Source organism: Rana temporaria, chromosome 1 (genome assembly GCF_905171775.1).
Source record: "Rana temporaria chromosome 1, aRanTem1.1, whole genome shotgun sequence".
In the NCBI taxonomy this organism is placed as follows: domain Eukaryota; kingdom Metazoa; phylum Chordata; class Amphibia; order Anura; family Ranidae; genus Rana; species Rana temporaria.
In genome coordinates this window covers 184,532,085-184,556,188 of record NC_053489.1, presented here as the reverse complement: position 1 = coordinate 184,556,188, position 24,104 = coordinate 184,532,085, and the positions used below count along the sequence as shown (strand labels likewise).

The following is a 24,104-nucleotide window of genomic DNA, read 5'->3' as shown; positions in this document are numbered from 1 at the left end:
TTCCAGAGCATCAGAGTACATTGCAAATGGACTTGTAAAGTTGGAGCTATAGTGACTCGAACAGGTTAGGACAATGCTTAATTTGCTATAGAGATGTGATGGGGCTTTCATTAATAGATGTTGTATGAGACACTATCTGTGATGCGGAAGATGTGGCAACTAATTTGTAAAGTGTGAAACCTGCTGGTCTGGCTCATAAATTTCCGCCTGCTACTACCATGACATCAATTCAATTTCTGACCTGAAAAGTCAGAGGTGCGAGAGACAAAATTTAGTGTACAGCAGCTCTCGTATATTTAAAGTCGCAGAAAGCTAATGTAATCGCATTGACAGAGACGCAGGTTACTGGTCACTTGCAGGCTGCTCTGAAACGCCCCTGGATTGGTTGGGCATACCACAGCAAACACACCAGCTTCTTTAGAGGAGTGTCGTTGTTGGTGACTAAAGCCACCCCATCCGAGCTGATTGCATTGGAGTCGGACCAGCAGGGGAAATATCTGTTTATACATGCATATATTGGGAGAATACCTATTGTGCAGATTGTGTGTTATATCCCCCCCCCCATACAGTTCGGAGGTTGTTACGGCTGGACGGGCTTTTATGGCTAGGCATCCGACAGTTCCTGCTGTGTGGATGGGAGATTTCAATATGACTATAAATCCCTTATTGGACCGCCCGGCTCGTGCGGCCGGGGGTGCCCAGACAGACCAGGTTGAGCCGCTTGTTGCAGGAGTTTGCCCTGGTGGATGTTTGGAGACACAGGAACCCTGTGACTAGGGCTTATACATGTCATTCGACGAGTTATGCCACTGTGTCAAGAATAGACTACATAATAGTATCTACTTTACTGCTGCCAAAAGGTGGTTGGGGCTGGGTTTGCACCTAGGGCCCTGTCGGATCATTCCCCATGTTGGGCACAGCTAACCCTTTTGGGGAAGACCCCTAAAAGGGTGTGGAGACTCAATCCTTACTGGTTAACTGCCTTGACGGATCATGATAGTGTAGCAAGGGAGCTGCAGTTTTTCCTTCCTTCCTGAGGGGACTCCGCCTTAATTAACTCCCAATGGGACGAGTTCAAACTTCACGCACGTAGAGTGTTGGACACTAGGATAAATGGGCTTAAAACATCTTCAAAAGTTGTGGTAAGCATGTCAAAAGATACCCTACAGGATTTGGAGGAGGCATACAATGCTCAGCCCTCCCTGGAAAACCTCACCAGGGTGAAGCTGCAGTCTAGGATAGTCGCACAATTACACTTAGAGAAAGCTAAACAACGTGTATTCTTCTGTAAAACGAGGGTGTATGAACATGGCGAGAAGGCAGGGAAGATGCTGGCATATTTGGCGCATCTGGAGGACAGACCCCCAGTGGTGGTTTCCTTGGTAGAGCTGGATGGCTCAGTTATCACTGACCCCCCCCACGGGTAGCAGACAGGTTTAGGAGATTTTATGGAGAACTATATAGGTCCCAGTGCCAACACCTGCCACAAGAGATTCAAGCATACCTACATACGTTACAATTCCCTCGGTTGAACTCAGAACAGTCGAGAGTACTGGAGGCTCCCATCACCACTCAGGACATAGATACGGCGGTGTCACAGCTGGCCAAATCTAAGGCTCCGGGGCTGGATGGTTTGCCCTTGGAGTTCTACACTACATACTCTGAGTTGTTAGTCCCTAGACTTAAGGCCCTATTTCACTCCATCTTTGACCTGGAGGTGGTAGGCCTTAGAAAAGCTGATACATGGGAAAAGATGGGGGCTGTATGCGGACTATACGGTCCTGTACTTGGCGGATCAGGGTCCATCGCTGCGGGCGGCATTGAATATTATTGAGGAGGTAGACCGGTTCTCGGGCCTGAGGATTAATTGGGACAAATCTAAAATTGAGAGTCACTAGGAACTTGCAGGATTACGTTGTTCTCAATATAGATCCCCTGTTTGCAATTATTAAATCCAGAACCCAGGCCTGGTTGAGGTTACCACTGGGGGTAATGGGCAGAATCAATTTAGTGAAAATGATATTACTACCCAAAATGTAATATATGATTTGGCACGCTCCCTTGTATATTCCCTTGAAAGTATTCAAACAGATGGAAGCAATACTAAATTCGGGTCGGCATAAATTGGCCTGGCATATACTTAAGAATCCCACACTGGAGGGGGGTTGTTCCCTTCTGGATGTTCAGGATTACTATATAGCGGAGCAACTCTTCCACCTATATTACTATAACAAGATTGAATCACAGAGATATAGATCACTGGTATGTAACAAACCTGGATCTGCTTTTTCACACTCCTAGTCAGGCGGTGTTTAGGAAGGGACAGGGAGGATGCAGGGCACCACACTTTGGGGCCGGAATGCTACAGCACCATCAAAAAGTCTGGGATATAGCACTTAAAAAGCAGGACCGAACACACATTCACTCACACACTCCACTGTGGGTCAGTGGCGGCCTGCCAGAGTTGAATACAGTACCTGATCCACAGATTTGGGCTTCAAACGGGGTGCTGTATCTGTCTCAGATTCTGACGGAGAGCGGAGTTAAGCCCTTCTCGGTGCTAAAGGAAGAATTTACTCTTCCGCAGCATTTATTGTTTCGGTATTTGCATGCGATTAGGAAACAGATGACCATCGTCACTGTGGATCTTAGTACTCCACCGGTGCTTGACGTTATCTTTGGAGCAGAATCAACCAAACCCATATCTAACATATATTACGTTATCAGACAGCGCAGGATAAATAGGGTGTCCCAGACAGCAAAGATACAGTGGGAACGGGACGTGGGACCTATTGAGTTAACAGATTGGGGAGAAATTCTGGAGGGGGTTAAGACTGCATCCCCTAAATTATCGGATAGACTGTCACAACTGTATATACTTCACCAGGCATACCTTACACCCCAGAGACTGGCGAAGTTTCAATCTACAAGAAGCCCCTTGTGCCCCATGTGCTCGTTGGTGGAAGACACTTTCTATCATCCGTTGTGGCAATGTTCGGACATGCAGGCTTACTGGTTACAAGAGACACGATTTCTACATGACAATATGGGATCTCCGGTGGGAATGGACCCGAAGCTTTGTCTGCTGGGTCTATTGCCAGACATAGAGGTAGATAAGTACCAGGCTATATTTATATACGAGTCACTGTTCCCAGCCAAAAAGGTAGTGGCCAAGGCCTGGCTTCAGGCGGCGGCCCCATCATTGAGAGACTGGAAGAAGGAAATAAACGCGGTCCTTCCATATAGGAAAATGATCTATATTCATAGGAGGCGCCCACAGAAGTTTGCCAGTGTTTGGAACAGGTGGCTGGAGGACGGGGAAACTTGTACTGTGTGATTACAGACGCTATCTTGAAGACGGGTCTAATTCCAGAAAGTGTGGCTAATATATGTTTATCTTTTTATGCCCATCACAACTGTGCCTACTAGTACGTGAGCTTATACGGATTATGTGGATTGTTCATGAAAGCAGAATTGCTGTTAGTATCTTCTGTGTATCGGAACAGGGTGGATTTTCTGTATTGTATATTGTTTTTTCTGGCTAAAAAAAAAAAAAAAGTTGGAGCTATAGTAGGGAGCAACAGCCACTTAAAGGGTCACTAAAGGAAAAAATTTTTTGCTGAAATGACTGTTTACAGGGTATAGAGACATAATAGTTAACCGATTCCTTTTAAAAATGATTAAAAATAGATAAAAACCAATCATATAATGTAACTACAGTTTAGTTTCGTTTTTGCTGTTGTTTCCTGGTACAGAGCCAGAGAGCCAATAGAGAGCAGTGAAGGTTTTGCAAAACGAAACTGGATTGGTGCTGAGGGGTTTTAGACACACCTCCTTGATTAGTCACCACAGTGATAAATCTCCCAGTACTGTGGTGATCAGGAAACAGACAACCAGGAAGTGTCCAGAACAGAGAGGAATTACAGCAACATCAAAGCAAAAACGAACAATGAGGACATGAAACCAGGACTGCAGTAAGGTAAAGGAAGCTATTTAGCGAAAAAAATGTTTTTCCTTTAGTGACCCTTTAACCCGTTCCCTCTTTTGTGGGGGTTTGCTGCACTTAGTCATAGACTTCCATTATATCCTGTGGGTTTGGTGCACTTTGCAAATGCAGGAACTTTAGTGCACCACATCTGCAGAATTCTATGTCAAAGTTGCAGATGCAATGCGATGCAGGTAAACCACAGCACATCAGTGTGAAAGCTCAAGGCTCAAAACAGTAAGGGTTCATTTACATTTGCAGTTTGGAGTGTGATAAAACTCCATAGTTAAAGCGGATCTCCCACGCAAAATAGTTTTTTTTTAAATGTGTAATAGCACTGCTGTGCTAAACTCACGTTTCTGGTGTTCCCCCGCCGCTCCGCTGTAATATTGTCCCCAATAAATAGTTATAATCTGTGTTTTCCTGCCGTTGCCATCTTAGCTATGGGCGTTGAATTCCCATAGGCAGGCACTTCCTATTTGCGGTGGATGCTGTCCCAGCATCCACTGCTCGATCTCGTGCATTCGCACTCGCTATGGTGACCGGCGGTGTGAGCGAAGTCGCGCGATGTTTTCTAACAGAGAAAAATAGAGCTGCTCCTCCAGCACTCTACAATAAACCCCGCCCTTCACAGTACTGATTGGCCGAACTGACTGACATCCCCATCTGGAATATTGTAATTAGGGAGCTCTGAGACTGTCTCCCAGCAGACACAGCGCGGCACAGGAAACTGGAGAAAACCCGTCGGAAACCCGAGGAGGGGCAGACCGGAAGCCTGGCTAATTAATAAGGTACACGAATACTAAATTTAATGAAAATAGCCGATTCATCATTGTTTAGGAGCAGTATGAATATGGAGCTGCAGCTGTATTGAGGGTGGAGATCCGCTTTAAGATGTGTTTTTATCACTTCTGCCCCAACCACACACCCTTTAGCTGCAGTGGCTGGGATTTACACATGGCAGCAGAAGTTATACGCCCTGTCATGGTTGGTGGGTGTAGCACCTGCCAAGTATGACCTATTCAAGTGAATGAGGCTGCTCTGCAACCTTGTACAACAAACAAGGGGTTAGAGCAGGCAGCATTGTGTTGCTTTCTCATCACCTGTTTTAACCCCTTGGACCCAGCAGAAGCATGCAATTGTGGGACACTTGCAGAGTGGCCCCATTTACTTGAATGAGTTGTGATTGGCAGGCGGTAGGTAGCAACTACCAAAAGCAACAAGGGGCTTAATTCCTGCTGTGGCGTGTGTACACCTTTGGCTGCAGACTCAGCAGCTAATGAAGGTAGAGACATTTCAATCATCCACCCTTCCTAAATTCATAGATCCCTTTCATTTACTATGACCCTGGGAGGCTGGATGTGACATCATGACGTCACTTCTCGCACTGACAGATGTACCAGTTTTTTTTTTAGCCTGGAAAGCAGAGATCAATGTTTGTTTGTTCTCATGCTTTCCAGGGTAGAGGGGTTATCTGGGGTCTCTGTATTCCTATTACAAGGGATGTTTACATTTATTGTAATAGAAAAAAAAAAAAAAAAGTGTAAAAAAACGAATAAAAAAAGTTAAAATACCCTTGTCCCCTCGTGTTCGCACACAGAAGTGAAGGTATACGCAAGTTACGCATGCATATGTAAATGGAATTCGTACCACACATGTAAGGTATTGCTGCGAACGTTAGAGCGAGAGTAATAATTCTAGCACAAGACCTCCTCTAACTCTAAACGGGTAACCTGTAAAAAAATAAAGTGTAGCCTACGGAGATTTTTAAGTACAGAAGTTTGGGGCCATTCCATGAGTGTATTTAACCACTTTCATACAGGGCACTTACGCACCTTCACGCCCAAGCCAATTTTCAGCTTTCAGCACTGTCGCACTTTGAATGGCAATTGCGCGGTCATGCTACGCTGTACCCAAACAAAATTGGCGTCCTTTTTTCCCCACAAATAGAGCTTTCTTTTGGTGGTATTTGATCATCTCTGCGATTTTCTTTTTTGTGCAACTAAAAAAAGACTGAAAATTTTGGGAAAAAAAATACGTTTTTATTTTTTTCTGTAATTTTTTTTGTAAATAAGTAAGTTTTCTCTTTCAATTACGGGCACTGATATGGCGGCACTGATGGGCACCGATGAGATGGCACTGATGGACATCAATGAGGTAGTACTGATTGGCGGCGCTGATGGGCACACATAGGCAAGACTGATGGGCACACATAGGCGGCACTGATGGGCACTGGGCATGGATGGGCACTGTGGGGTGGCACTGATGGACACTGTGGGGTGGTACTGATTGGCGGCGCTGGTATGCGGCACTGATGGGCACACATAGGCAAGACTGATGGGCACACATAGGCGGCACTGATGGGCACTGTGGGGTGGCACTGATGGACACTGTGGGTGGCACTGATTTACCCATGTGTGCCAATCAGTGCCCATTTGTGGGCACTGATTGGCATCTTTTTTTTTTGCCCTTCCCTGGTCCAGGGTGGGCTTCCCTGGTGGTCCAGTGTGGCGATCCGAGGGGGGGCTGCGCTGATAATCAGCGCGAACCCCCCCTGTCAGGAGAGCCATCAACGGCTCTTCCTGTTTACATCGTGATCAGCCGTGGTTGGACACGGCTGATCACGTGGTAAAGAGTCTCCGTGAGAGACTCTTTACCGAGATCGGTGTTGCGGGGGTGTCAGAGTGACACCCTGCAACAACGATCGCTGCGATGCGCGCCCACGGGGGTGCGCAGCGGCTCAGAATCCTGAGGACGTCATATAACGTCCAGTCAGGATTCTACAACACTTTGCCGCCGTCAATCTGTCATTGGCGGGCGGCAAGTGGTTAATTTTAAAGCGCAACATGTTAGGCATCTATTTATTCGGTGTAACTATGGCCGCCCGCAAGGTAACCCCCTCAGGAGAGAGCTTCCCAGAGGGGGTTAGCTCTTGCGGGGAGGAGCCGCGAGAATTGCCGTGGGACCCCAGAAGAGGACGGTCGGGGCCACTCTGTGCAAAACGAACTGCACAGCGGAGGCAAGTATGACATTTTTAAGTAAACATCCCTTGTAATAGAAAAATAAATCATGACAGGACCTTTTAAAGTGGAGTTTCCATCCCAAAATGTTTTTTTCATTATTGTGCTCATTGGACCTAAAAAAAAAAAAAAAAAAAAAACTGTACTCATCTGGAAATACCTGTTGCTATGCAGTCCCATGAAATCTGCCTTTGGAATCACCTAGGATTCTGACATCATCTCCCTCTAATGCTCCTGGGAAATGTGTGTCATCATTTCCTAGGATGCAGTGCGCTACCCAATTATCACTTCCCAGCCAAGACTTCCAGGAAGTAAGTGCTTGTGGGCTTCACAATGCCCAGAAGCAAAATGACAACGGTGTGGACAAAGTTTTATAAACGATCTTTTTTGCATAACTATCCGGAGCGGCGGCAGATTTTAAAATAGTAAAAATAGTAAGTGATCGGATTTTCATTATAAAAAACGCAAGATGAAAGGACATACATTTAAAAAATGCCAATTGTGGTTGGAACCCCGCTTTAATGTGAGATTTAGACCTAAGATCTCACATTTACACTTAAAAGCAACACAAAATTTATAAAAAAAATCCCCTTTAAGCCCATTGGGCGGAAGTGACGGTTCTGCCATACAATGCTATGGAGGCCGAGTGGGGGCCATCTTTCCTTCACTCGACTTCATGCCTCAAAGGGGAAAGGGATCTGATCGTCTCCACCTCTACTGACAGCTCCGGTAAGCAGCAGAGACCACCAACCCAATTCAAGAAATCTGGCACTTATATCTGCTGTTTTTTGTTTTCTCTCTTCAAAGTCCCAAGTCCCCTAGCTTTATTCTGTTATCAGCCTGATAACTCCTGACAAGTTCTCTGTCACATATGATGGCCAGAGTTTTGTTTTTTTGGGGAGGATGCTATAGATTAGCAGAGCACTAAACGATTCAACAAACAGAGCTCTAAGTCTCTACCTATGAAGATAGGGGGTGTGTGCCTTTCATCCAATCAACTGTCCTGGCTGTATGCCCAGGCTTTACTATAGTGCTAACCAGGAAGAGAAAATCTCTTAATAGGACCTGCACTTTCTAAACAGTATACTGTAATACAGGATTTATATAGTGCCAACAGTTTGCGCAGTGCTTAACAAAATAAGGCAGTTACATTACAATTTGTTGGAAGAGGAATCAGAGAGCCCTGCTCATAATACTGATAAGATATAGATGTAAAACTTATGTAGGGAGATTTGTTTCTTCTCTGTGTATCATCTGAGGCTGTTCACTTCACTTAGTATATGTGAGGGTTTACACCCACTTTAAAACAAAAAAAGTTGGGCAAATAGTTTTGTTTTTTTTCTCCCATTCGATTTCTTTTTTTCTCCAAAAAAAATACTGCCCAAATACCATGTGACAGAAATTGCAACAATCACCATTTTATTCGCTAGGGTCTCTGCAAAATATATTTACAATGTTTGGGAGTTTAAAGCGGGGGTTCACCCGAAAAAAAATGTTTTAACATTAGATTGAGGCTAATTGTGGGAAGCACAATCGGGTGTTTTTTTAAAAATCAATGCAGTACATACCGTTTTAGAGATAGATGTTCTCCGCGGCTTCCGGGTATGGTCTGCGGGACTGGGCATTCCTATTTGATTGACAGCCTTCCGACCGTCGCATACAGCGCGTCACGAGTTGCCGAAAGTAGCCGAACATCGGTGCGCAGGCGCCGTATAGAGCCGCACGTTCGGCTTCTTTCGGCAACTCATGACGCGCTGTATGCGACGGTCGGAAGGCTGTCAATCAAATAAGAACGCACAGTCCCGCAGACCATACCCAGAAGCCGCGCAGAACATCTATCTCTAAAACGGTAAGTACTGCATTGATTTAAAAAAAAAAAAAAAAAAAAACACACACCTGATTGTGCTTCCCACAATTAGCCTCAATCTAATGTTAAAAATGTGTTTTTCGGGTGAACCCCGGCTTTAAACTAAAATTTCTAGCAAAGAAAATACACATGGCCTGGTATGGAAGTGGTTATAAATGGTCCTAGCCGTGACCGTGATTGACTAAACGGAAAGTGACAACACTTGGCAGCTCTCACATGGGAAAAGCACGTTTCAGATCACAGATGGGAGGAAAATGTTGACGTTTTGGGGGTTTGTAGAGTTGTGTTTACGTGGGAGGATCGCCGTTGTGGAGAGAGAATCCTCCTGGTAGGATATGTACACAGAGATCACAATGTCACTGCTTCTTTATTCCATCATCACCCACCAGGCCGGAATCATTGTCTCTGGCTGTATACTGATCGCCATTTAGGAGTACTGTCTGGGTCTTATATTCCTATCTGGGTCACTAAAATGGTTACCATCACTGTAATATTATTGTAGCCGTAGGAACGTAATTGTTTTCTAGACATAGAACATGCATCGGCCTGTGACCGAGCCTCAGCCCTGTACATTGCTACTCCGCCTGACACAGGCTGGAAGACAAAGCAATACGACGAAGGAAGGGTCGGGGCGGCGGAGGAGCGCCTAGGCCGCACTAGTCATGGAGAATCCGCGACGCCATTTTCTCGCTTTCTCACACACACTCCAGAAAAGACCACAGCTCCGAGCAAACTACTTACCGCCATCACTTAGGCGAAGCCGCGTCCTCTCCGCGTTACTGAATTCTAATAGCCAGCCGTGCGGTAACCCCACACACACCCAACGTCGTACACAATCCACAGGAGCGGGCGGGGCTCACAGAGCCATCCGAAAAGGCACAAAGGAAGCGGCCGCCGCGCACAGCATGCTGGGAAACGCCGCTTGCGTCACTAAGTCCGTCCCGCCAAATTCGATTGAGGAAGTGTCCCGGACAGCTCGGTGTGTGAGGAGGAGGACTGGCTGACAGACAGCGGTGTGTATGTCTTATAGAGTCTCACTGAGCCGACCTGTCTTCTCTAGCTGCTTCTAAAACAATGCATGTCTAGTGTTTTCTTAGGTTACAGCTGACTTTTACTTGTTATAAGGAGGAACTTCACAATGCTGCTGGCCAAAGGTTGTCTCCATTGCTCCTTCATCCAGAGTGGAGACACCCCGAAAGCCCATTTACACTAGGGTGACCAGACATCCCTGGGAGGACAGTCCCTGGATTGAGGACACTGTGCCTGGACCAAGTCTGTCCCCGGTTTTATCCCCAGATTGAATTTAAACAGGGGCTGGGGCAATTTCAAAGACGGTCTGCAGAATAAAAAAAAAACTAAACCTGAATTACACCCCCTGTTCTGCTGCTCTTACTATCTTAGGGGGTGTATTTGTTTCATTATCGGTTTCCCTTTCTGATGATCATGTGCTGGTCAGAGCAGAGGGACCATTTCTTCAGTTTCGGGCGCATGCCCATTCAGCTCTGCTTGCATGTTCTTCTGCCTTGGCTCAAATCCTGACCAACTGCCTGCCTGCTTATGTCCTTGCCTTCCCTGGTGGAGTGATCTTCCTCCGCTCCCCACCCCGTAGTAGCTGGGCCTGGAGAGTAAGACTTGAGAGTAGGGATGAGCTCCGGTGTGTTAGCAGACTCCACATGCAGAGCCCGCCAGGAAGTCTGCACGGCGCTGCGCTAATCACAGGCAAAGAGACATTGTCCCGATGCTCGGCTGCAGAGATCGTGAAATGTCTCCACTTACCTTTTCCTTCGATTTCCCTTCTAAATGTTTTTTTTTTCTTTTACTGAATTTCTCACTTCCTGTTCTTCCTCAGTAAGCTGTTCTGGCTGACTAACCCCCAGCCAGAACGTCTCGGATGATGGGGGAAAGTTTACTGAGGAGAAACTGGAAGTGAGAAATTCAGACAAAGAAAAAAACATTTAGAAGGGAAATTAAAGGAAAAGGTAAGTGAGCCAACAATGCACTAGCTTAAAGGAACCTAATTAGAAAATAAAAAACAAACCTTTACAACCCCTTTAATATGTGTTCAGGTTTAAAGGGATGAGGTGGCAACCCTAACGTGAACACGCCGCCTTTTTGAGACATGCGTTGGTGCCATTAAAGTCATTGTAAGGCTCAGTTCACGCATATGTGATGACAGGCATTGCATGTAATTTGCACCGTATTGCTGTGCAGATCACATGTGATGTGAATTCAGCCATGCAAATATTATTATTATTATACAGAATTTATTGACAGTTTATGAATGGCTTTTGAGGATAGACAGTACAAATACAATATACTTTAAAGTGCTTGTAAACCCCAAACTTTAAAAAAATAAAAAAAAAACCCTGCAAGACAAAGGCATAATGAGCTAGTATGACTAGCAAACTAGCTAATTATGCATTACTTAACTTAGAGCAAAGCCATGAATAAGCACTGAAGCCAGTGCGAAACGTCGGTATTCTCCTGTTCCTATTGCTGTGATCTGCTGTGTTCTTGCTGTTGATTTGAATAAAGACAACCTGTTTGGTTTGGAGTGCGGCTGTCCATCCCTCATCTTTTTACCAATATTTAACTTAGAGCAAAGCCATCCTCGGCTCCCCCTCCGGCCGCAAACTTCTCTCCCGGAGATTACTTCCGGGTATAGCCCCTCAGGAACAGCAATGACGTCACTCCGCGCATGCACGCGGGAGCCGTCAAATCTGGCATTATCCATTCAGAAAAGCGGTGTTCTCAGTGCGCCTGCTCCGTTGTCTACGGCACATTCTTTGTGGCAAATATCTCCTAAACCATTTAGGTGATATTGCAAACACCTACAGGTAAGCCTTAGGCCCCTTTCACACGTGCGGGACCGTATGTCTGCTTTTTCATCCATCCGTTTGCGGATGAAAAAGGGACATGCATTGATCCCTATGAGATCGTGGGTGTCAGTGGATGAAAATATGCCGACACCTGATCTCGTCCGCCTCCACAAAGATCCGATTTTGCAGACGGAAGAAAACCCTATTTTTCCTTCTGTCTGCGGATCGGATCAGATGAACATGGACATACAATCCGTGTTCATCCGATTTCCCCCCCCCCCCCCCCCCATAGGGGAGAGCAGAGAAAAGACAGGGCGGTCCCTGCACAGTGTGCGGGGACCGACTGTCATGCGCCGGCTCAGCGGGGATCAACGGAGCGATCCCCGCTGAGCATACGGAGGCGGATCATTACTGATCCGCCCCGTGTGAAAGGGGACTTAATCTAGGCTTAACTGTAGGTAAAACATGTCAGAGAGGGTTTACAACCACTTTTGCAGTACCCTTTTTTTTGGTCCGCACTGGAATCAGATTGTATGGATATTCACGCCTATCTAATCCGATTTTGCACCATTTGACCGTTCGCACTGCGATATGCACTATATGATTATTGTAGAAATCACAAAGTGCAGCGCTAAGAATTAATAAAAATGTTATATGACAACTCAAATAAAAAAACATCCAATAGGTGTAGGTTCACACAAAGGAAAGTTTTGGGAAGAATCCGTCACCAAATAGGAAAGGTTCACCCTGGGGGTTATTTACGAAAGACAAATCCACTTTGCACTAGAAGTGCAAACTACACTTGGAAGTGCAGTCGCTGTAGATCCAAATGGGAACATGCAAGGAAAATAAACGGCATTTTAGCTTGCACATGATTGGATAATAAATCAGCAGAGCTTCCCCTCATTTCAGATCTACCCCTCAGATTTACAGCGACTGCACTTCCAAGTGCACTTGCAAAATGGATTTGCCTTTCGTAAATAACCCCCACTGACTCGTACCCCAATGAGTGGACTACTTGATCAAAAGCAGTCAAACACACTTAGATTTCACCCTACACACGGGGAGATAGATTGCATGAACACCAATAAGATCCTTCTTAGACAGACTCTCATCACATCAGGACATCATGTAAATGGGTAACAAAAAACGTAATTGCGCAGTATTACTGACAAGTACATTTATTAAGAATACTCAAACAACGTAGTAAAAAGCGGATTTCAATCCAATAAAAACGAACAATGTTTCCATCCAGTGTGATGGCCGACTGTCGAGCTTGGCAACGTTACGTGACCCAACTCCTCCCACCAAGTATCTATTCTATTGACAACCGCAGCGGTTCGTGTAGGGCAGTGTGAACCGCCAGCGGGTGACATGCAATGCGGGGACATACTGGAATAGCACAGGTTCTCGCATTGCATATGTGTGAACCAAACCTAAAAGTTCTATTTAAAAAAAAAAAATAACAAACGTGTCTATTTAGGGCTATCTGTAATGGCTTATCCTCGCCTCTGTATGCCACCATAGGAAGCTGCTTCTCAGGGTGACACAGTTGCAGACTTGATCCTGAGCCATGCTGTGCATGTATCGACATTGTTCATTGGCACTGCATTTGAATCCACCAAAATGCAAGTTTCCACAGTACCATGCAGTCTGATCAGCTATGAGTAAACCCTAAAGTTAATGTTAAACACGTCAGCTGTCCTAGGTTCCGTTGCTGTGATTTTAGTGCCTGTTTCCAGCTTTTTATATTAGTTACGTTGAGCCCCGCTGCAGGCCGCATCTATATTCGCCCCTCTTCCTTTTGGGGCCACACACTCCCGCTCTGTGACTTGCCGGAGTCGCGTGACGTCACTGCAGTGGGAGCCGCCAGTTACGGCACTTTTATTGAGAAAACAGGACAAGTGGCCACTTCTTCACGGCGCATGCGCCGATGACATAATCGGCACAGTTTACAGCAAATATCTCCTAAACGGTGCTCGTTTAGGAGATATTTAAAGTATCCCTTTCTTTATCCTACACCACGGGACACAGAGACTGTCTTTACATAATGGGTTATATGCTCACCAGAGGTGATTGGACACTGGCGCAACCAGAGTCAGTTCACCTCCATATAGCCCCTCCAATCCGGGAAGTACCTCCGTTTTTTCGCCAGTATCTAAGGTGTAGGACGCGTGGAGAAGTGCTAAGGAAGCTCTGCTAAAATAGACCCTTTGGGGCCAAGGACCTATGCGTTTTTTGGGATTCATCCAAGAGGCTATGAAGCTATGCCAAAACTGGAATGGATCCGGGCCTCTTGCAAGAGGCGTTGCCTGTAATGTCTCTCTTCGGAAGACTGGGCTCTGGTGTCCGGCACTTTTTGTATTAAGACTTAAAGTGGTAGTAAACTCTGTACTACCACTTTAACCTACAGGTAAGCCTATTATTAGCCTTACCTGTAGGTATAAAGAATATCTCCTATACCTGTAAGGTTTAGGAGATATTCCCCCTGCAATGCGCCGCTGACAGCAGCGGCGCAGCGGAGATCCTCGGCTAAAGGCCCGGCAGCCGCCGGACCTTGACGGGGAGAAATCTCCCGCGTGCATGCGCAGGAGTGACGACATCGCCGCTCCAGCCAATCACAGCACTGGAGTGGTGATACCCGGAAGACACACCGAGGAAAGATGACATCTCCCTCGGCGTGGACCAGGTAAGTTCCTCTCACCTCGTTCCGAGGTAAGTATTTCATAATGAGCTAGTATGCGGTGCATACTAGCTCATTATGGCTTTTTCTTTTCAGGTTTAAAAAAAAAAAAAGACAGCGGGTTTACTACCGCTTTAAGGTTCTGGTCAGAGTCTTTTCCAAGGCCCAGGGGGGAAGTCTCCTTTAAATAGGAAACTTGTATCCCTGAAGGTTGGCACACAAAGCCTGCCAAAAGGGGTGAAGATTGGTACTGTCTGAAAATATTTCAGCAGAAAAACCTGCGGCAGGGATTAAAGGGGAGTTCCAGCCATTTGTATGTTTATTAAAAGTCAGCAGCAACAAAAAGTGTAGCTGCTGGCTTTTAATAAACAGGCACTTACCTGCTCCAGCGCTCCAGCGACGCGCCGGCCGGGGCTCCGCTCCTCTCCCCCCCTCCCCGGCCGGCGTCTTCATTTTCAGTGTGGGCACCCGGCCGTGACAGCTTTCGGCTTCACGGCCGGGCACCCACTGCGCATGCGCGAGACTGCGCATGCGCGCGCGGCCCGGCGCCGCGCCGTGTAATTGGCCAGGAGATCGCCTAGGACCTGTGACGTGTCCTAGGCGATCGCCTACAGCAGCCACTTCCTGAAGGCGATTAAGCTTAGTCGCCTACAGGAAGGAGGAAGTGGGACAGGAAGTCCCACTCGTGCTGAAGCCCCCACTCCCCCCCCCAAAAAAATTACATGCCAAATGTGGCATGTAAGGGGGAGAGGAGTGGGTTAAGAGGAAGTTCCAAATTTGGGTGGAACTCCTCTTTAAGGTAAGTGAAAAAGGAGCCGAAAGATTTATCTTGAGGACCTTTTTCAAAATTTTGAGGGGTGTCTTCTCTAAAGTGACCACTAGAGGGAGTGAAGAGCTGAGTTTTCTCACCTCATTCAGAAAAAGTGTCAGATCCATAGGACAAGCACACTTCCTCTGCATTGCATTGTTTATTGTGAAAATGACAGTTGCAGTTTGGGAGTTAACCACAGGTGGCGCTGTAGGAGTTAGTGTTCACCTAGTGTGTGTTTACAACTGTAGGGGTGTGTGGCTGTAGGACTGACGTCATCGATCGAGTCTCCCTATAAAAGGGATCACTCGATCGATGCAGCCGCCACAGTGAAGCACGGGGAAGCCGTGTTTACATACGGCTCTCCCCGTTCTTCAGCTCCGGGGAGCGATCGCGACGGAGCGGCTATAAACGAATAGCCGCGCCGTCGTCCCGGATCGCTCCCCGCAGGTATCCGACCGCCGCATGTAGCGGGGGGGGGGGGGTCCCGATCGGACTCCTGACCCGCGGAAAGGCGGGGACGTACATGTACGCCCATCTGCCTGTACGTGCCTTTCTGTGGACGTACATATACATGCTGCGGTCGGCAAGTGGTTAACTATGAAGTCGCTGTTTCGATAGCATGTACTGTTGTGGATTTATTAAGGCTTTTTTAAAGGGTTCTCTCACTCATTAGGTGTGGGGATTAATGATGAAAGAGAGGCTTAAAGCGGAGCTCCACCCTAAAGTGGAACTCCCACTGATCGGAAACCCCCCCCCTTCGGTGTCACATTTGACACCTTTCAGGGGGAAGGGGGTGCAGATACCTGTCTAAAGACAGGTATTTCTCAAGTCGTCTTCCAGGACGGCACCTTGAGAGTAGACTGGCTCCACCTGACAGGAAACACAATCAGAAAAAGGTTTTAAAACCCCGCCCCTCCCCGTGCACCTCGGTTCTTGATTGTGTTTCCCCCAGCGAAACGTTTTTTTATTTTCAGCTAAAGACCTAAGGCCTGGGGCTGGTGGTCCCCCTCCCGGGTACTGAGCGGTGGGTCCTGTGAGGCTTTTAGTTCAGTAAGGTGTAATGCCTGTCCCGGGGGGTCTCCCCGTGTTTGTGGGGGGAGGGGGGGGGTAGAAGCTGAAGAACATCTGGAAACCCCCCCTTGTAGGAGTCCCCTGGGATAGTGGCTACCCCAGTACTCCAAATGGCCAAGTTCCCTCTCTTCCGAGCATATCTCCCTACCTGCTGTGCCGGGTATAGATGCTTCCCCTCAGCGTGAGCTCCGAGTGCTGTCCTCCCAGAGGCATTGCTGAATGGAGCCAGCATTCGACGCCGCGTCGCATGCGGCGCGCGGTGATGACGCACTTCCGCTTCAGGTCTTCACCAAGATGGCGGCCGCCATCGGCACCTCACTGCTCACGGACCTGCAGCAGGGAAGAGAGTGGCGCCTGAACGATTGCGCTATGGAGCGTGAGGACCGACCATCGTCTGCCGCTGCTGCAGAGGAAACCGCCAGGGGTGAGTCTGCCTTAAACCTCGGAGGGGGGGGCACATTGGACTGGGTCCCCCCCCCCTTCCCTCTTGGATATTGACTAATTTTTGGTGTTTTTCCCCTCACAGGGGAGGAGGTTACTGCCCAGGGGGAAGCTTCTAGTATCCCATCAAAACACACTTCCAAGACTAAGAGATGTGGTAATTGTAGCATTAAGCTGGCTGCAGACTACTCCAAGCCCTTTTGTGATAAATGCATCCAAAAGCTCACTGGGAAGGAAACTTCTCAGATCATGAAGGAGTTTCTGTCGGTCCAGTCTCAAATGCTTTCCACACTTAGGGAATTTCAGGACACCTTAAGGAACAGGGAACCTGATCACCTAGCAGCTGGGCCCTCCTCGCAAGAGAGCTCATCCATCCCATGGCCACAGGTTACGAGGTCTAGGGAGTCTCTTCTGTCAGACTCCGAGGACTCGGAGGCTCCGGAAGAAGGTCTGGTTGATAGCCAGACTGAGGATGAGGACGAGGATGCCAGGTCAGGCAAATAATTGTTTTCCGCTGATGACATGGGGGGTCTGCTGGCTGCTGTCTATGCCTCTGAGGGGATCCAGCAGCCAGCGGAGCTGGTATCGGCACAAGACAGAATGTATCAGGGTCTAGCTAAACCCCAGCCAAAAGTCATCCCAGTACATCAGTCACTTAAAGATATAGTTCTGAGGGAATGGGCTGAGCCTGAAAAGAAGCTGCTAAAGTACCTTAAAGTATCTAAGCCCCGGTTCAAACCGTTAGACAGCATTCCGTTTAGGCTGTTGACGTTTAAATTTTATTTTCTTCTAGCTATCACTACGGCCAAAAGAATAGGGGACATGCAAGCGCTCTCAATCAAAGAGCCTTTTTTCCGTCTATTTGAGGACAGGGTGGTGCTAAGCCAGGACCCCCTGTACCTGCCTAAAGTGGCAACGAAATTTCACAGATCACAAGAAATTATTCTTCCTTCGTTTTGCGCAAACCCACAGAATGAGAGGGAAAACACCTTTCATTGTTTGGATGTAAGACGCTGTTAATTTATTTGGAAAGGGTGAGCAAGTTCAGACGCTCGTCTCACCTGCTAGTTAATTTTTCAGGACAGAAAAAGGGTTGCCAAGCATCTAGAGCCTCTATATCTAGGTGGATAAGACAGGCAATTTCATTAGCATACACTAAAGCTGGCAAGACAGTACCTAAAGTCAAGGCACATTCCACAAGATCAATAGCAACCTCCTGGGCAGAGAGAGCAGGAGTTTCAGTGGAACAGATCTGTAGATCAGCAACGTGGTCAAGCCAGAACACTTTTCTCAAACACTACCGAGTGGAACTTCTGTCACCCCAAGACTTGACGTTTGGCAGAAGGGTCCTGCAGGCAGTTGTCCCGCCCTAAGGTAGGCCTGAGGGTTACTTGCTCATCTCTCAAGGTGCCGTCCTGGAAGACGACTTGAGAAAATACCAGTTACACTTACCGGTAGCTGGTTTTCTGTAAGTCTTACAGGACGGCAGGCCTACTTCCCACCCTGATGACTTCATTATGGTTTGTATTTTTATATACTATTTCCCGTGCTCTAATGGTGGTTACTTTATCACGAACTGAGGTGCATGGGGAGGGGTGGGGTTTTTAAACCTCTTTCTGATTGTGTTTCCTGTCAGGTGGAGCCAGTCTACTCTCAAGGTGCCGTCCTGTAAGACTTACAGAAAACCAGCTACCGGTAAGTGTAACTGGTATTTTTCACTCACTTATGGCCACACAGTCTTGGGCAGACTGCGGGCATGACGTCCCCCCCGTTGTGTTCTGGGAACACTCGGCTCCCAGTACACAGCAGGAGCCAATCGGCAGGCGTAGCGTGACTCGCGTATGCGCCGTAGGTAACCGGGCAGTGAAGCCGGAGCACTTCACTTCCTGGTTCCCTCACCGAGGATGGCGGGGGGGGGGGGGCAGCAGAGTGACGAGCGATCGCTCGTCCTCTGCTGCGGACGGCGCTGGACTCCAGGACAGGTACAGTGCCTTGCGAAAGTATTCGGCCCCCTTGAACTTTGCGACCTTTTGCCACATTTCAGGCTTCAAACATAAAGATATAAAACTGTAATTTTTTTGGAAGAATCAACAACAAGTGGGACACAATCATGAAGTGGAATGAAATTTATTGGATATTTCAAACTTTTTTAACAAATAAAAAACTGAAAAATTGGACGTGCAAAATTATTCAGCCCCCTTAAGTTAATACATTGTAGCGCCACCTTTTGCTGCGATTACAGCTGTAAGTCACTTGGGGTATGTCTCTATCAGTTTTGCACATCGAGAAACTGAAATTTTTGCCCATTCCTCCTTGCAAAACCGCTCAAGCTCAGTGAGGTTGGATGGAGAGCGTTTGTGAACAGCAGTTTTCAGTTCTTTCCACAGATTCTCGATTGGATTCAGATCTGGACTTTGACTTGGCCATTCTAACACCTGGATATGTTTATTTGTGAACCATTCCATTGTAGATTTTGCTTTATGTTTTGGATCATTGTCTTGTTGGAAGACAAATCTCTGTCCCAGTCTCAGGTCTTTTGCAGACTCCATCAGGTTTTCTTCCAGAATGGTCCTGTATTTGGCTCCATCCATCTTCCCATCAATTTTAACCATCTTCCCTGTCCCTGCTGAAGAAAAGCAGGCCCAAACCATGATGCTGCCACCACCATGTTTCACAGTGGGGATGGTGTGTTCAGGGTGATGAGCTGTGTTGCTTTTACGCCAAACATAACGTTTTGCATTGTTGCCAAAAAGTTCGATTTTGGTTTCATCTGACCAGAGCACCTTCTTCCACATGTTTGGTGTGTCTCCCAGGTGGCTTGTGGCAAACTTTAAGCCACACTTTTTATGGATATCTTTAAGAAATGGCTTTCTTCTTGCCACTCTTCCATAAAGGCCAGATTTGTTCAGTATACGACTGATTGTTGTCCTATGGACAGAGTCTCCCACCTCAGCTGTAGATCTCTGCAGTTCATCCAGAGTGATCATGGGCCTCTTGGCTGCATCTCTGATCAGTCTTCTCCTTGTATGAGCTAAAAGTTTAGAGGGACGGCCAGGTCTTCGTAGATTTGCAGTGGTCTGATACTCCTTCCATTTCAATATTATCGCTTGCACAGTGCTCCTTGGGATGTTTAAAGCTTGGGAAATCTTTTTGTATCCAAATCCGGCTTTAAACTTCTCCACAACAGTATCTTGGACCTGCCTGGTGTGTTCCTTGTTCTTCATGATGCTCTCTGCGCTTTAACTACTTAACGACCGCCCACTATAAATATACGTCCTGTTTTTAAAGATGGATATCTCGGTAACGGCAGCAGCTGCTGCCACAACCGAGATATCCATCTCTTCAGTGAGCGGTTCTGTCAACGATAATAGCGGTCTCCGCGGCAGATTCGGCGCAAGATCGTCGTTATCGGTGGCGGGAGAAGGGCCCTGCCGCTCTCCTGCACCCTCCGCCGCTTACCAGAGCCGTCGGTAATTGCGGAGGCGATCGGCTCCTTTCACGTGCTGTGTAAGGGTTGTGAGTGAGGGCAAGATGGCCCCCACCCGTCCCCATAGCATTGCTGGGCGGAAGTGATGTCAAAACGTCAGTACCACCCATGCGTCTTAAAGAGAATTTTTTTTGTTGTAATTTTTTTTTTTTTGCATTTAAGTCTAAATATGAGATCTGAGGTCTTTTTGACCCCAGATCTCATATTTAAGAGGACCTGTCATACTTTTTTCTATTACAAGGGATGTTTACATTCCTTGTAATAGGAATAAAAGTGATACATTTTTTTTATTTCAATGTAAAAAATTATAAAATAAAAATAAGAAACCAAAACATTTTTTTTTAAAGCTCCCCGTTCCGATGAGCTCGCAGAAGCGAACGCATATGCGAGTAGCGCCCGCATATGAAAACGGTGTTCAAACCACACAAGTGAGGTATCGCTGCGATCGTTAGAGCGAGAGCAATAATTCTAGCCCTAGACCTCCTCTGTAGCTCAAAAAATGCAACCTATAGAATGAACGGCGCCTATCGAGATTTTTAAGGGTAAAAGTTTGACGCCGTGCCGCAAGCGGGCGCAATTTTTAAGCGTGACATGTTGGGTATCATTTTACTCGGCGTAACATTATCTTTCACAATATATAAAAAAAGTGGGCCAAATTTATTGTTGTCTTATTTTTTTATTCAAAGTGAAATTTTTCCCCAAAAAGTGCGCTTGTAAGACCGCTGTGCAAATACGGTGTGACAAAAAATATTGCAATGACCGCCATTTTATTCTCTAGGGTGTTAGAAAAAAAATAATGTTTGGGGGTTTTAAGTAATTTTCTAGCAAAAAAAACCTGTTTTAGTCTTGTAAACACCAAATCTGAAAAACACCTTCTGTCCTTAAAGCGGTTGTAAACCCGCATCAAAATTATTATTTTTTTCTCCTGCAAGGCAAAAGTCATAATGAGCTAATATGCACCGCGTATTTGCTCATTATGAAATACTTACCTCGGAACGAGGTGCGTAGAACTTACCTGGTCCACGCCGAGCGAGATATCATCTTGACTCGGCGTGTCTTCCGGGTATCGCCGCTCCAGCGCTGTGATTGGCTGGAGCGGCGATGACGTCACTCCCGCGCGTGCGTGAGATTTAAATTCGGCAAGGTCTGCCGGCGTGTCTTCCGGGTATCGCCGCTCCAGCGCTGTGATTGGCTGGAGCGGCGATGACGTCACTCGCGCGCGGCTGCCGGTCCTTTCGCCGTAGATCCCCCCCCCCTGCGCATGCGCCGCTGCAATCAGCGGCGCATTGCGAGGGGAATATCTCCTAAACAATGTAGGTTTAGGAGCTATTCTCCTTACCTACAGGTAAGCCTTGTTATAGGCTTACCTGTAGGTAAAATTAAAAAAAGTGGGTTTACAACCACTTTAAGTGGTTAAGGCTGGGTTCACACTACTACACTACTTTCATCCTACTTTGCTCTGTGTTCAATGTTTCCCTATGAGAGCGTCTTGTAGTGTCCTACACAAGTCGGTCCGACTTTGAAAATGCTCCCTGTACTACTTTTGGTCCTACATTGATCCTACTTCAGGCCCATTGAATATCATTGAAGTCGGACCAAAGTAGTATCCTGTTCATGAAAGTAGGATGGATGTAGGACCAATGTAGGATAAATGTAGGACCAATGTAGCAGAGCAAAGTAGGATGAAAGTAGTGTAGTAGTGTGAACCCAGCCTTAACGGACCTCTGAGACTATCACAGTGCAGGTGCATTTATACTGAGACTTGATTACACACAGGTGGATTCTATTTATCATCATTAGTCATTTAGGTCAACATTGGATCATTCAGAGATCCTCACTGAACTTCTGGAGAGAGTTTGCTGCACTGAAACTAAACTGAATAATTTTGCACGCCCAATTTTTAAGTTTTTTATTTGTTAAAGTTCGAAATATCCAATAAATTTCATTCCACTCATGATTGTGTCCCACTTGTTGGTTCTTCAAAACAAATGACAGTTTTATATCTTTATGTTTGAAGTCTGAAATGTGGCAAAAGGGTCGCAAAGTTCAAGGGGGCCGAATACTTTCGCAAGGCACTGTAAGTGTCCTAATATTAAAAGTCAGCAGCTGCAGTATTTGTAGCTGCTGGCTTTTAATGTTTTTTTTTTTCAGCGGACATACGCTTTAAGGCCCTTTTCAGACGGACGGATAGAATGGTGCTTTTAGCTGCGGATTTTCTATTTTTCTACCGCAGCTAAAAGCACACTATGTTTTCCTATGGCCCCATTCACACACAGCGTTTACGTGCGATTTCGTTACATGCGGTTTGGTGCAAATAGAAAAAATAGAATTGAATGCGTCCAGGTGCGATGTAGAGCAGCTATATGCACATAACCGCAGGTAATCCGCCTTTTTTGTCAACTGCGGATAGCAGCGTTGAAAAAAAAAAAGAACACCAGGAAGCACATCATAATCCCAAAAAATAAAAAGGGTTGCTATGGAAATGAATACCGCAGCTAAACGCGGCCGCAATTAAACGCATGTAAGCGCAATGTGCAAATGCAGCTAATCGCAATGCCTGGAGCCTTGAATTTCACAAAACATTGGTAGTGCTTTTTACTTCGGCAAAACAGCCGTCCGTCTGAAAGGGGCCTAATAAGTACTGAAGGAACACTGCTTGTATGTCCTAAAGATAGTGTAGTGGTTATGGTGAATGGCTTTGGTGTGGGCTTAGCTATTCAGCATTTTCTGCAGGATATGCATTTTCTAGTTGGAGAATCTGATTTACGCAGACTGGAAACATCCAGATAGGCATTTCTCTCTTCCTAGGAAGTTTGAAGTTCTTTATACCATGGAGGAGAAGTTTACCAAGAAGTGGAGTCTGCCTTCAGTGGATGCAGCTATTTCTTGTGTAAATAAAAGTTTAACTTGTCCGGTGGACAATGTCCAGGTATTTAAAGATCCTTCTGAGAAAAAGTTGGAATCTTTACTAAAGTCTTCCTTTCTCCTGGTAGGCGCAGTGACGCAACCTGCTGTGGCGGCAGTTGGTATGTGTCAGGTCTTAAAGGTTCAGGTGAAACAGGGGCTGAAAGATCTGCCTCCGGAGCAGATCACATTTTGGGAGAATATGCCTAGGGCCTTATGTAGAGGTCGACCGATATATCGTCCGTTTTTTGGCCGTTTTGGAGAAATCCGCATCGGCCAATTTTTATCCAAATTAGGCCGATATTTAACATGGCCGCTAGCGCTGCCACGGCTCCGGAGTTGTCGCGGTCACAGCATTAGGAAAGGCCGCAGCTTCGGCCGCCCCGATTTCTAAATATCAGCATCGGCCAGAGAAAAAGCCATATCGGTCGACCTCTAGCCTTATGGTTCATAGTGGATGCCATTAGAGATTCTATTCAACAAACATCTCGCCTTGCACTCCAGCTGGTGCATATGCGCAGAATTCTTTGGCTAAAGCATTGGTCAGCGGAAGCCCCATGCAAAAAGCTTTTGGCCAGTTTTCCCTTCCATGGCGAACGCCTCTTTGGGGATGATTTGGAAAGATATATCCAAAGGATATCAAGCGGCAAGACTACTCTATTCCTGGAGAAGAAGAAAAACAAGCGCTCTTGTTTTAAGCGCTCTCTCTCCCCGGCTCACGGAACATCTGCCTCCAGGCAGTGGCGATTGGCATTCTCAGCCAGCCTCAAAGGCTGAAGACCAAAGCCAGGCCCAGAAAAACAAGAAGCAGTGGGGGAAAAGACCGAACAAGCAAATCCCTAGGGTACAAGCTGGAATTTCGAGAGACCCCACCTTTATCGGTTCTGAAGTTCAAAGGTCTCCAAAGATCCAGTAAAGAGAGAATCCTTCCGAGGATTGGATCACCATGGGACACAGAGGTCCCCCCTTCTATGGGATCCTTACTGCTTTGCTACAAAAACTAAGGTACTTCCTGT

The 24,104-nt window shown here is 46.7% G+C and overlaps 2 protein-coding genes across 2 annotated transcripts in view; one reads left to right on the top strand and one right to left on the bottom strand.

The window, feature by feature from the left end:
- The window catches only part of RSRC2 (arginine and serine rich coiled-coil 2), a 46,800-nt gene extending 37,050 nt beyond the window's left edge, over positions 1 to 9,750 (bottom strand). Inside the window, exon 1 of the mRNA XM_040347332.1 lies at positions 9,614 to 9,750. Coding sequence (XP_040203266.1) covers positions 9,614 to 9,619 — 6 coding nt within the window. The 5' untranslated portion in view covers positions 9,620 to 9,750. The remainder of the gene's footprint in view (positions 1 to 9,613) is intronic.
- Positions 9,751 to 9,775: 25 nt separating this feature from the next.
- KNTC1 (kinetochore associated 1) overlaps positions 9,776 to 24,104 on the top strand; it is a 552,295-nt gene continuing 537,966 nt past the window's right edge. The window contains exon 1 of the mRNA XM_040347334.1: positions 9,776 to 9,885. The gene's annotated coding sequence lies outside the window, so the exon portion shown is untranslated. The remainder of the gene's footprint in view (positions 9,886 to 24,104) is intronic.